We start from the raw sequence: 14,631 nt of genomic DNA, 5'->3' as shown, positions 1-14,631 counted from the left end.
CTCCCCGCACCTTTATCAGGTGCATGGAAGGGGTTCTGTCACCGCTGCGACTGAAAGGGAACAGGATTTTGAGCTCCGATCTCTCTACTCCAGGCAGAGAGAGAACGAGGAGCGCAGACGCTCACTGGTATGTCCGGTAAGGGCACTACAGATATATATGCGTAGGACACGGACTAACCAGAGGACAGATCAGTGGTTTGTCTGTTTTAAGCCAGAGCTTATCGGTAAATCGTTGTCAAAAGCCCGTCTTTCCAACTTGATTGTAGAGGCTATCCAGCAGGTATATGTGGGCACAGGGGTCCCTTGTCCCTCAGGGGTGCGCGCGTACTCTACCAGGGGCATGGCAGCCTCCTGGCCGTTATGGCGTGCTGCATCTCTGAGCAAGATATGCACCGCTGTTACTTGGTCGGGCCCATCTACATTTGCTCGGTTCTCCCAGATGAACGTGGCTGCAAGCATGTCGTTCGGCGAGCGGGTGCTTGGTGTCACCCAGCAATAGTGTAATTTTTACTTTCTCCTTGTCCGTCAGCCTGACGTAGCTGTTCGGAGTGGCAACTTCACCTCTCCAGTCGAGCCTTATCGTCTTGCAGGGAATGCTGGCCTTGGTAGCGCCTGGCGCCTTGGCATCAGGCGGCAATGACCAGCAGTCAGCTGTGCTTGCTAACCTGGGGGTGTGTATATTTTGTACATTTGTATATAGTTTGTTGACATCCATGTGGTGATTCTTTTGTACGGAGCACTGGTGGCGGCAACGTCTCATTCGAAGGACACACAGTTCATGATATGGGCGGGTGCTGCTCTATCCCCTTGCAGTGTGTCTTACAGAGCCCCATACATATGAAATATGTAGTGGAGAGATATTCTCCTCACTCAGAGAACCATGGTTACACTCTGTAACCTCTTACCCTTTCTTAGGGAGGGCTGGTGATGGTCACAATTATGCAATTTAAAAAAAAAAATTATTTTATTGCCATAACAAAACATGCATTGCAAAAAAATGCACTTCTTGTTGTGTTGACCTTTGACAGCATGTGCAGACAAAGAAAATGAAGAAATAAAATTAAATTGAAATTGTCTTTAATTATCCATGTTGAATTACAATTCAGTCATGATTACCTGCATTTTTTTACAGTTACAACTAAAATTACAATAATTATTTTTTTCCCCTGAAAGTCAGTTATAATTAGGTTCATAATTAATTAAGCTCAAATTCTATTGATTGCAATGAATGAATCTTTAATAAATAACCTCATAAAACCTGACCTTGCTCTTGTGTTAGCTTTCTGTTAGCATCTGTTATGATAATTGGTTTATTTTGTCTGAAATCAGCTGTAAAATACACTAAAAATATTATCTACATCCATTATTATTATTTACATCTCCTGGTTACCCTGTTAGGCTTCTTTATACAGGAAAATATAGGTATTTATATTTTTGGTGTGGGCGTCTGAGCCTTTTTTCTGTCAGTATACCCCTCGATTAAATGTTTTTTTTAAATGGTAAAATATTCCTGAAGAGCACTAACAGTTAGTGGAAAACACTACATGTGTGTAAACCATAGAACTGTAACAGGTTTGCCTTTAAGTACATTGTAATTGAAAGTTTTAAATAATCTCAAAGCCAATTACAATTACAAAGTCAATTATCTGAACGATAACAACACCAAATTTTTTTTTAATTTTGATATTACAATTCTAATTACACAATAACTGTAATTCATGATCAATTATGCTATTACATATATAACTGACCCCAGCCCTGGTGAACTCTGTCTATGGTCCCACCTCTAGTATGTATATCTATGTGTGATAGTCTCTGTCCATAAAGTTAGAATCAAATATTTTTGTCCTGTGGAGCTCAGCTTCCCCGAAGCCTAAAATAACGCTGCACTCTGTGTGTGTGTGTGTGTGTGTGTGTGTGTGTGTGTGTGTGTGTGTGTGTGTGTGTGTGTGTGTGTGTGTGTGTGTGGGTGTGTGTGTGTGTGTGTGTGTGTGTGTGTGTGTGTGTGTGTGTGTCCCAGTTGTCATGCAGCAGGTGGTTGTGGGTGATTTATTTAGAATGGGCTGAAGCTCTGAGTCTGTTGCTGAGCGTGTGTGGAAAAGGCTTGAGATGGAGCAGAACGTTGGTTTTTGAGGACATGAATGGACGATGACTCAGGAGACACTGGAGGTAAATATCAATCAATCGATCAATCAGGCTATTTGATTTGTGTCCGATGATAAACCAACAACTTGCTGCACTTTTCTCTGGCCTGGTGAATACTATGGAGTGCCAATTGTAAAGTTGCGCATGCTAAAATAAACAGCAACTTTTGCGACATTTAGCAACAAACCACATTTACAAAATGTATGCAATTTGTTGATGTTACTTTTGACAAGATTTACAACAATATTTGTGAAATTTGTGATATATGTTTCTCATAAAAATATGTCATTGTTAAATGTAAATGTTAAATCTAAATCTAAATGTTAAATTCTAAATCTAAACAGTAAATTTGCATATTAGATGAATATCTAGTTTGACCCTTAACATTTACATTTAACATTTCGATTTAGATTTAAATCGAAATGTAGATTTAACATGTAGATTTAATATGTAGATTTAACATTTCGATTTCGATTTAACATTTAACATTTAGATTTCGATTTAACATTTAGATTCAACATTTAGATTTAGATTTAATATCTATTATATAGACTTAACATTGACATTGTATTTTTACAAAAAAAATAAAACAATTAAACTAAATTTAAACGTGGTTTGTTGCAAAAAGGAAACGCTGGAGGTAAATATGAATCAATGAATCAATCAATCAATCAATAAGCTTCTTTGATTTTTGTGTGACGGTAACAAATGTAGATCAATCCGATCAATAAGGAACATTCAGCAGGTTCTACTCTGCTCAATCTAAACCGGGGTTCTAAAATGGAGGTACATGTACCAGATAAAGTATGTGAGTACATCAGTCCCTGCAGGATTTTCACTTAACTTTCACTGATTTTGGGAATTTGTCGAAATTTTAGTGGAATAATTAAAATATAAAAATATAAAAATTCAACAATTTGAGATGAAATATTATGGATTTTAATTGTTTTTTTATTATTATTTGGAGGAGCTGAGATATAATTAGTTGGTAATTTACAAAACGTTTCATGTTTTTTCTGTCATTTTTACTTTCTCGATCGGGCCGAATTGCAAGCTTTAAAGGACCGGATTTGGCCCCCGGGCCTTAAGTTTGACACTTGTGCTCTAGGGGTACACTACAGGGCATAAAAAAATACTTACCTTTACCAGCAACACATAAAATGACAACAAACATGAGAGAAAAATACACAAGATCACTACAAAATTACACAGAAATAACAGAGAAACATACAAAACGACACAAGAAACAACTAAAAACACACACACGGAGATAGAATAATCTAACTAATACCAACAACAAAAACACACAAAATAAGAGAAAAAACTTACTAAATTATAAAAAGAAAATACGAACAACAACAAAAGATAAAAATGATCTTGATTAGAAAATTAACTGAAAATACAAGGATCAGTCTGGGTCCCACACCAGGAGGGAGATGACCGTAAATGATTGAAAAAAAATATAGAAATAAATCTATTCAGGAGGAACTCAATACTTTTTCATTCCACAAAATTAGATTCTTTAAAATGTGCGTTAGCTGAACAAAGGGGGTACTTACATATTCAACAGTAAGAAAAAGGTTTGAGAAGCACTGCTCTAAACTATTTTAATGTTATTGTGCCTCAGGGATAAAGACTATTTTATGTAGCACTGCCTTCGTTCCTCCACATCCTTGAAGACCTTGATTAGAAACAATAATCGATTAATTTTCTCTGCCTCGATTTATCTTCATTTATTTTATTATCATGCCTGCATTTTGTTCCTGTATAAAATATTTATATGCATGTGTAATTTTTCTTTTTTCTTTGCCCAATACGTATGTATTAAAGGGAAACCAATTGCTTGGTTGTATAAATGATTGGTCTTGTTTTTCGTATATTTAAATTTCAGCCTCAATTGAATGAAAGTATATATTTTATAGGATTACCCAAAAAAATCTATTGAATAATCCATCCATTTTCAGACCCACTGGTTCCTTTCTTCAGGGTGGCGGGGGTCTGCTGGTGCCTATTTTCAGCTCTTATTGGGCGTTAGGTGGGGGTACACCCTGGATACAGCACCAGTCCATTGCAGACAACCACTCAAACTCACATTCACTCCTATGTGTAATTAGCTTTATTGATGTAGAAGTTGCAAATACAATAAGAAAGAATAACTTTAAACTCTCGTGGAGGTCGATGTGTTTGACAAACTGTGATGTAGTGATTACTCAAGGAAGTGAAACATTCAACTGGTTTGATGAGGTTAAAAGCATCTGATGGTTGCCATGGTAGCACAGACTTCCTGTTTGAAGGTGTTTTTCTTGTCTGAAGGCGTGCATGGATCTGTAGTGAGATGGATGATTGTGGTGTCCAAATGATGTGCCAAAAGTCCCATAAGTGTTTATGGGGTGATTGGGGGGTCCTTCATCCCCCTGCTGTCTCTGGCCAGCACTTGCAACTTTACTGCCTCCGACCCAGTGGCAAGATGTACTGCTTTATGGCAGCCCAATACAAACTAATGCTAGATTATGACTAGCCCCGTGGCTGTTGTCTACAAAATTCACTTTTCTCAAATGGCAGAACCAGCAAAAAAAAAAGGCAGAGAAGACCTTTGACTGAGGAACGGAGAAACTCCATGCAGTGACAGCTCAGCAGCAACACACAGCAATCACACACACTGTCGTCGTAGTGTGTGTGATTGCGCAACAGGCACGCACACACACTCACACTATATGTGTGAAAACACCCTTAGTGTCACTGTTGTATTAGGATTTTTTCAGTGATCGGTTGTTACTGTCTTGGGAGAGCAGAGGTGCGCATGTAGCTGTGGGGTGGGGCAGGTGACGGGGGGGTGCAGAGTGTTTACGACATAACCAAAAGGGACCTTTAGTGGGAGCAATAAGCACAAGTTACTTAGTTCTGCTTTAAAGGTCCGGTATTTTGTTATTTTTCACCCATCTTCATTTGTTCTAAGAACCCCAAAAACATAGTATTTGAGGTTTATTTTCCCAAACTCGTCTGTTTTCCAGAGTTTTAGCCTACGAAAAGTCCGTTTAATGACGCTTCTAAAAACGGGTTGTTTTTGGTCCTTCATGCATATGCATGTAGACACTGACCACACAACAGCTGATCACTATAGTGATTGTCTTTTGCTATCCACACACTCTTGTTATTGTTTTCAGCCAAAAAACTGCACATTACAGTAAAACACATGAATATTTAAGCAGCTATTGTGATTGTGAGTCAGACAAACGCTGCTCCACGGTGTGTGTTCATCACATCAGTAGCAGTTTGAGAGGGAGGAGCTCACATTCTTGTAGGGTAGGAGGAGCAGGATTGTCAGGAGGAGGAGTTTCCGCCATTGTGACGTCACATGGCGAGAAAAATCCAACTCGTCCTCTTTGAGATGACTTTTTACAAAATGTGGAATAACAATAGCAACAACTTTGTCCCTCTGAATGAGGCTAAAGGAATCACTGTAGCAAAACCATTATAAAGTGCATTTTTCATAATACTGCCACTTTAAGAATAACGACAACATGTTTAATTAACTGATGATTCGGAACTCAGACACCTTAGACACTCTATGGGAGCACAAATACCACAATGTGACATGTGAAGTCCAAAAAGGCCACGCCCACATCTAAAAGGATATTAAGTGTGTTTGAGGCTATTATATAAAGAGTTTTAACGTGATTGGTTGGTGACGCTTTAAGCTCTCGAAGCAGCAGCAGTTTAAATTTAACACAGACACACACACACACTATGCCCCGCCCACTGACTAAACGTCAGCTGACTACTGTCCATCAAGTCAAGATTTTTTTTAAAGAACCAGTCAAACCAGTCACCCTTTGACGAGTATATATATAGGAGTGGTTCTCATCCTTTTCAGCCTGCGACCCCAAAATAAGGGTTTCAAGAGAGCGGAGACCCCAACTGTAGCTGAAGGTGGTTGAACACAGACATGAACATTGAAGAACAGTCATGTGGAGACAGGACCATCTATAAGGGGGAATAAAGGGGAGAGATTTTTGGGGTCCATCCATAAAGTCAGTAAAATGATGGTCCATTGTTCTATGAATCTGTGATAACCACATTTATTTATTGATCTGAATAATTTCTACTGTTATCCGGGAAGTTTATTATTATTTGGGTCATAGAATATTGTCATCTTAAAGATGTAAATCCTTGTTTTAATCAGAAATAAAATGGGTTAAAAGCAGTGACGTGCAGTCAGGGTAGGCAAGGTAGGCAGTGCCTACCCAAGGGTGAATTGATATTTTGATTATTTGTTTTGATTATAATATAATTATATATTATTTATTTTTCCATTTCTGATAGCATACAGTACCTATAAGTTTGAAAGTGTCAGTATTTTGTGCTTTTCATAGCCTAAATGAATAAACATCAATATTTCCTGGTACGGCTGAGATGCTGCACTGTCTCACTCTGCTGTAAAGCAGGAGGAGCAGCCAAGAGGGGGCCACATCCCCTCCCAAAAGTACATTGCTGCTCTGCCTCTGTTTCCGTAGCGTGTTTATGTGTTTGCTCATGTGCAGTCAGGTCCCCAAGATGAAAACCATTTAAGTAAAAAGGCAGCTCTCTACGCTGCCTTTGGATGTAACCGTGCAATGCTAAATGCTATATGTACCTTCACAGTGCATTAGTGAATTGATATCACGTGGCCGCTGCTGCTACGTTCTCTAGCTAGTGGGCGGGATAACACTACAGTCAGGATGACTGCACTCGAGACGATAAAGAAGGTTTCTTTTGAGGAAAAACAACAGCTTTTAAAAGATGTGAGACCAACACCTGAGTTACCAGAGCTTCAGCAACGATAAGGTCAGAAAATTGTTCATATTTTCCACAGTGAAAGGAAGGATTGACTTTGTGGATGCTCCTCACTGAATCTGTTCTGAGTTGTTGTTGTTGTGATTTTCTCCATGTTTCTGTGTTTCCAACACAAACAACGGATGTGCTGCCGTGTCATGAGATATATCTTGTTGGGAGAGTATGGAGGCTATATTAAATAATTGTTTATGTTTATTTAATGGTGTTTATGATGTTGATTTTGTTAGAGGCTAAACACTTGTTCATGTGAATCTTGTTGGGTTTTTTCTTTCTTATTATGAATTTTATATTTTGATAATCGCATTGAGATGACTTTGTTGGAAATTGCGTTATACAAATAAAATTGAATTGAATTGAATTGAATTGAATTGAATTGAATTAACACTTGCCAGCAGAAACATATGAAATTGTCATTGGTGTCATTGGCTAATGCTCACGGCACGTCACTGGTTAAAAGTGACCAAAAATGGTGGAAAAGGTGGTGAATATGGGGTTTTAAAAACCTCAGAAATTGGTTAAAAGTTGCAAATTAGAGTGGATAAAAACAGACAGAAAAATTGGCAAAAAGGGTTCAAAGTGCCAACATTGGAACAATTGGTAGGTTTAATTAGTTTAAACTGATAAATAATGGGTATGATCAATCGTGAATGTGAATAAGCATCAAAGATGGTCAAAAGAGGTTAAAAGTGACAATAATGGGACAACATAAGCAACATTAGGTGTAAAAGTGGTGGAAAGTGTTTATAAGTGCTGAAAATGTCTTAAAAGCTGAAAAAATGTGCAGACATTTGATGGAGAAGTGTCAGAAATGTAAGTAATGTAAGTAATGTTTTTTGCATTAAAAGGAGCAAAAAGATCTCACTACCCCAAGGTTGAGAACCACTGACTGACTGACTGACACCAACTATATATATATATATATATTATATCACATTGTGTTTTATTTAATTACATGACACCATATATTATATTATATTATTATTATAACATGTACATTATCTTTCATGTCATGCAACCAAACATGATTTAATCACGTCATGATATAATATCATGTAGGCTACATGACAACATATCATACTATCTTACATTGATGTTATATTATTATCTAATTACTCTTTACTCAAGGTCTGCTGTGTGTTTATCGACCATCAAACCTCTGATTGTACATTATTACATCGTTATTTTAGGGAATGATATTTGTATTTCAAATCAAACCCCAATACATTAACCAAGTTAATCTTAATGAAAGTTTAGACTCCACCTTATTCAACCCTCCCTACAGATGTATTGGAGGAGTAATTATGTACTATTTTATTGAAATGTCTAATAACCAAAATCATGGCCAATTCCAGGTTTGGCCATTCTAGATTTTGTGCAAAACTCGTTCAGGGTCTGTTGGAATCCCTGGCTCCGCCCCTTTCAGCTGTTTGTACAGCAGAGAAAAAGACAAACAGACAAGAGTCCAGGTTCCAACAGACGGAGTGATGTTGCAGAAACATGGAGGAGCAGAGCAGAGCGAGTCCTGGAGCTGTCGGTAGGCTGAGGATGGAACCATTCCACACCTCACATGGTTCAGTCCTGCAGCCGCACTTTATCTGCACCATTTTATCAGAAATAACAGATATAAATGATGACGACATTAATAAGGAGACGATCTTTGAATTTCAATGAATAATAGAGCAGGCCTGCTTCAGTGTGGAGGAGCAGCAGCTCTACTCTGAGCTCCATTAGTACAGAACAGAGCAGAGACATGGACATGGACACACTCTTTACTAGGTTAGTTGTCTTCACAATGTTAATTATGTTGTATTTACTTGGTCATGTGTCTTTACTCGGGTTAGTTACTTTACTAGGTAGTTCTTTTTAGTTAGCTTTCCTTACGATGTTATAAGTTTCCTAAGTTAGGTGTGTTTTCTCAGTTAGTTCCTATACTTGGTTAGCTTTTTAAGTTTGTTTTCTTTACTCAGTTTTCTTACTACATTATGTTAACCTACTAACTTAGTTACTAGGTTAATTGTCTTTACTCAGACAGTTTTGTTAGTTAGTTGTTTCAACAATCTTTTGCTTCCTAAGTCAGTTGTCTTTACTAGGTTGTGTGTCTTTACTAGTTTCTTTAGTTAGTTGTCTTTATGATGTTAAGCTTCCTAATTTAGTTGTCTTTGCTAGGTTACTTCATATACTTGATTCGTTTTTTGAGTTAGTTTTCTTTGCTTTTTTTTTCACTATGTTATTTTTCTTGAGTTAGTTGTTTTTACAATTTTATACTTCCTCACTTAGTTGTATCTACTAGATTAGTTTTCTGGAGTTAGTTGTCTCGGCTAATTGTCTTTCTTTGGATTTTTCAGTTGTTTTCTTCAACATGTTAGTTGACTTTACGAGGTTAGTTTTTTTTAGTTTGTTGTGTTTTCAAAGTCCAGCTGCTTAATTCAGTTGTCTTTACTAGGTCAGCTGTCGTCACTGAATTAGTTTTATTGGGTTACTTGTATTCACCTATTTAAGTTTGTTAAACTAGTGGTCTTTACTCTATCAGGGTTCCTAAGTTAGTTGTTGTTGAGATGTTAGTTTTTTTAGTTAGCTGTCTTTACTTTGTCAGATAGTTTCATATTTGATACTTTGTTTTCTTTGTTTGTTAGTTATCATTACTAAGTTAACTTCTAACCACTTCTGTCTGTGTTGCCTTTCCAAGTTTGTCTCCTGACCTTTGAACCAACCACCCGCTGATGGAGACTCGGTGTCCATGGAAACGCTGCATCCACTTCACCTTGCTGCTGGTCCAGCTGGGTTTACCAGCAGGTTAGTCAAAAGATAACTAACTTTATCCATTCACTGCAGCGCTCACTCACTTTGGACCAATCACTGTGGTCCTCTGAGCATCAGGTGATGGTTTAACTGGACTGGTGATCCTTTTAACTGGTGACTGAGTCTGAGTGTTCTCAGATGGAACTCATTGGTTAAAATAAAAGCTAGTTTCACCCAAACACCAGTGAACCTCCAAGCTGCTCATGTTAGATAACCCACAGTTGGAGGACAAGGGGTTTTTAAAAACATATTAATTATTATTAATATTAACAGTAAGATTTGCTGAGGTGCCATACAGAATTGAGTTAAAGTGTCACTTAAAGAGATCACTTTATGAGTTATTCATTGATACCTTGTCCTTCAGGGTGTGAATTCTTGTGAAACTATCTACTCTTCTATAGCAAACAATATGGGTACAAGTTTAAACATTTATTCATCAACAAGTTAAGTTCATTTACACACTAAAGAGCGCTACGCTCACTAAGCTAAGTATAAAGTTAGTGCAAGAGAAATTAAAACATAGCATGTGATTCAGGTGTGTGTGTGTGTGTGGCTATCGTGTGGTCAGTATGGGAATGAGAACGTGTGTGTGCGTTAAGCATGAAGTTATGTGTCTGTTGTTACTTTAAAGCCTGTTTACAGCCCAACCTGAGCCTGTGTTAAATATAGAAATGAAGACTGAACCCGACCAGGCCCATCGAGCCCCGACAAAAGATCTTCGGCTCTAGTCCTCAGGAAATATAAGATCATGGAAGTATGTTGTATGAAGTAGGTCATGACGTGTGCAAGAAATATGTACTTTTAAAATATGTTGGCGTTCGTCTGAAGCTCTGACTCATCACAATCGTCCAATCAGGAGATCTCAGCTTATTGTAGGCCAAGACGCTGTGACAGCTGCGAACGTTTGCTTCCTCTGTGCAGTGCTAGGTTCCTGTCGGATCCAGAGGTGTAACTCAGACTTTGTGGCAGCGACGTTGGACCTCGGCAGCAGCAGCACAGGCAGTGTTCCATCAACAGGGGGTGCCGCCCCCAACAGAGAGGCGGTGAATGCAGGTTACTGCAGCGCCCTGCGCTCATACGCCACATGCACCAAGCGTATGGAGCGAGCGTGTCGCGGGAACCTTGCCTACCATTCGGCGGTCCAGGGCATTGAGGACCTGCTGATCCAGCACCGCTGTCCCCGAGCCGGACCCACCGCACAGCCTAGGCCGCTGCCCCAGGGCACACTGTTTGGGGATGCCTGCCTCTACAACAGCAGCTTCCTCAGCAGGGAGGGCCGCCCGCCACAGTACCTGCACTGCGGCGTGTTTGGAGACCCGCACGTCCGCACGTTCAACAACGACTTCCACACTTGTGCTGTGCAGGGGGCGTGGCCAATCATTGATAATGAGTTCCTGTACGTGCAGGCGACAAGCGCACCGGCCAGTAAGGGAGTACACGCTACAGTGCTAACCAAGGTGAGTCCAATGACGGTGACCTGTGTGGGTTAGCTAAGGTGAGACAAATGAAGTTGATACAAGACATAACAAATCATGACAGAGTAAAAGACAATGAGATAAGACTTGTTAAAGAAAGATACGGTGTGACATGATACAATACAATTGACGATACTATTTATGCTAGGATTGACAGTTAATATACAATGAGGTTTACAATAGGATTTGCGGTGCATTTTACCCCTTGGTATTTTGATATGATTTGCGATTAGAGCTGCTGTGGTGGTTTATGATACTAGTTTATGTGTGATTTACAGAACGGTTAGTGATAATACAATACGGTTTACAATACGATTTATAATGCTATATACGGAACGGTTTGCGTTTCTGATTTACGATGTGATTTACGATAACAATAAGATAGAACACCATATGATCAGAGTGTATGCCTCTCATGTGCGCTTCATCCCTGTCTCTGAGTCTCTTTAAGTGAAGTGAAGGAGTTGTGAGCACAAAAGCAGAAACGGTTTTTCAAAATAAAATTAGCATATTTGGAAAACAACTGTATTCCTTTTTTGCGACCTGGTACCAAACGATCAAAAATAAGTTATAATGAAATGCTACAAGATGTGAAAACATTAGGGTTATAATGATTCGTTTTAGCAACGATTCAATTCGATTCATGATTCGTTGTTGCCGATTTGATTCAAGGACATTATTAAAAAATTTAGAAGGATTCGATCCAAAACGGTTTAGTGACTTGAAATCGATTCAGTAACTTTTTAGCCAAAATAGTGATGAGTGAAATAAATCCTTGAATAGACAGTACATTTTCATATATTCCTGTTGTTTGTTGTAAGGGAATCTTCTATGAATTAATTATGGAAATAAACAAACGACTTAGCAACATTTAATGGCAAATGTTGTTAAGTCGTTTATTCACATATTTGAATAAAGTCCAAACAACACTTCAGTTAAAATTAACAGGACGTTAACCTTTCCGCTCTCATTGTCAATGAAGATACATATTAGGTTTACCTGACTCTTCTGCTTATTTTTTCAACATGAAAATAATACAGTGTCAATATAAAAAAAATAAGTGCAACCAATATCTGTTCAGGTTAAATGAGCAGTGGTTGAACCTGATACTTTTCTTTTTCACACAAAGGTTATATTTGAGGCTTTCTACAGAGCTAATGCTAACGAGCTAATGCTATATGTGCTGCTGCTGCAGTGAACACTGTCAGAAGGTCCCGGTGGTGGACGGTAGACACAGTGAGCGACTCCTTTAGAATATCTATGTTTGTGTTAAAGCCAAAGTGTTTCACACACTGGACCCAAAGGTGGTTCCATGCATTTCTCGTTCTCCATCTTGTTTTGTTTGTAACAGTAACGTCTTTATTATTAAAACACATCCATATAAAGTCTGCTGTGCTTAAATCCAATGCGTTACTTCCGTGTTGATTACCATTGAAAATGATTTTAGGTCGATTAATGTCATCTGGATGATGAGGAGCACAGATCATTGTAGTTGGATCGTAGGAATATAAATCGATTCATCGATTTAATGGATGAATCGTTATAGCGTTAGAAAACATGAGACATATAAAACAATAAAAGATATGAAAAGTAATGTTATGATAAGGTTCATGTGCGTGAGCCTCTACGTCTTGGTTAAGAAAACTTTAGTCTAAACTAGTTTAGTGTTTGCCTTGTGAGAAAGTTTAAATGTTGAAAACTAAAGACTGAAAATGTCTGTCTTCCTGTCAGATCACCATCATCTTTAAGAACTGGCGTCAGTGCATCGATCAGCAGCTCTACCAGGCCGAGCTGGACAATGTTCCCGCCGCCTTCTCTGACGGCTCGGTCTGGAGCGGTGAGCGCCGAGGTCAGCGCAGCCTGTCGGTTCGCACGCAGAGTCCGGGCCGACACGCAGAGATCCACGCGGCTCATATCGGAACGCTGCTGGTGGTGCGTCAGAGCGGTCGCTCGCTCGGCCTGTCGGTCCGCGCCCCTCGAGGCGTGGTGGAGGCCTTTGGGCCGGAGCAAGACGTCCAGCTGTGCGTGTTCGGCTGCCCGGACTCGCAGAGACTCGGCGGGCTCCGCCCGCCTCCACCCGACACCGTGGCCCACTGCAGGGCGCTGCTGCCCACGCCGGACGTCTACCAGCAGGCCTGTGTGTTCGACGTCTCCAGTGGAGACCTGAACTCCAGCGAGGCTGCGGTCAGCGCCCTGAGGGACGCCCGGAGCATGATCGAGGACATGAATGCGCTTCACCTGTCGCCCGTTGCCTCGGCAGCTCGACCACGATTCGCTCTGCTGCTGCTCGGCATTCTGGGAGCTCTGACGTAACCTTTTATACACACACAGGACTCTGGCTCAGCACAGAAGACTCTCAACTTGTTTTTTTCATGAACAAAAGAAAATAAATGAATACGGGGTTGGGGTCAATTACATTTTTCAATTACAATTACAGCTTCAATTATCCATGTTAAATTACAACTAATTTACAACTTTGTTGACCGGCATTTTTTCCTATTACAATTAAAATGACAATTATTATTTTTCCCCTGTAAGTCAATTACAATTATGTTCTCAATTACTAAAATTACATTACAATTAATCAAAATTACTGAGCCTTTAATAAACAAGCCCATAAAACGTAACCTTCCTCTTGTGTTAGCATCTGATGATAATGGGTCAGTTTGACCCATGTTTTAAATCAGCTGTAAAATACACAAAAAAAAAATATTATCTATCATCAATTTGTTTCTCATCTCTTGGTTACCTTGTTTGGCTTCCTAATCAATAAAAATATTGGAATTAATATTTTTGGTGTGGGTGTCTGGATGTGGGTGACAGGTAGTAGGAAAACTTCATATGGAACATATTTTAATAATTGTTACAATATCTACGTATGTGTAAGACATACAGGGATGTCCAGAAGCGTAGGCGTCAGGCGGAATCGCCTACTACTCTCTTTTTGGCCGCCTTCTACTCTTAAACATGTTCATAAATGATTCCTTATCGCTTTAGCACCGAAAAAATATATGTAATCTTACGTGAATATCTGTAAAAGTCAGGTTTTTCTATTAGCTCTGTCTGCTAGCGCGTAGCATCTCTTCTTCACTGCGCAGAAAAACTGTATCCCAACCAAACACTGGATTACCAGCGCCCTCTGCTGGTCCAAACAAATATCTGGCGGCTGCAATTGAAGAAAAACAATCATTCTCTCGAAACATTTACCCCAATAACATAATAAATCTTAACATTAACAACATTACTGAATTCAACTAAATTAAATAAACATCATCTTTAAGAAAGATTCAACAAAGAAAAAAGTTGCTGGTAAAAAAAAAAAAAAATTATTCGCAAATTTTTTTAAAAAATATTCAATTTTTTTTGGAATTGAATATTA

General features: G+C 39.0%; 1 protein-coding gene across 1 annotated transcript; it reads left to right on the top strand.

The window, feature by feature from the left end:
• The first annotated feature begins 2,051 nt into the window (after window positions 1–2,051).
• On the top strand, window positions 2,052–13,734 carry hjv (hemojuvelin BMP co-receptor). Its single transcript, XM_028470901.1, has 4 exons — window positions 2,052–2,169; window positions 9,665–9,771; window positions 10,699–11,234; window positions 12,984–13,734. The coding sequence occupies exons 2-4, from the start codon at window positions 9,699–9,701 to the stop codon at window positions 13,563–13,565; spliced, it is 1,191 nt and encodes a 396-aa protein (XP_028326702.1). The 5' UTR covers window positions 2,052–2,169; window positions 9,665–9,698; the 3' UTR covers window positions 13,566–13,734.
• The last annotated feature ends 897 nt before the right edge of the window (window positions 13,735–14,631 follow it).

Source organism: Gouania willdenowi, chromosome 16 (genome assembly GCF_900634775.1).
Source record: "Gouania willdenowi chromosome 16, fGouWil2.1, whole genome shotgun sequence".
NCBI classification, from domain to species: domain Eukaryota; kingdom Metazoa; phylum Chordata; class Actinopteri; order Blenniiformes; family Gobiesocidae; genus Gouania; species Gouania willdenowi.
Note: the sequence above shows the minus strand (reverse complement) of the source record. Positions and strands in the feature narration are given on the sequence as shown.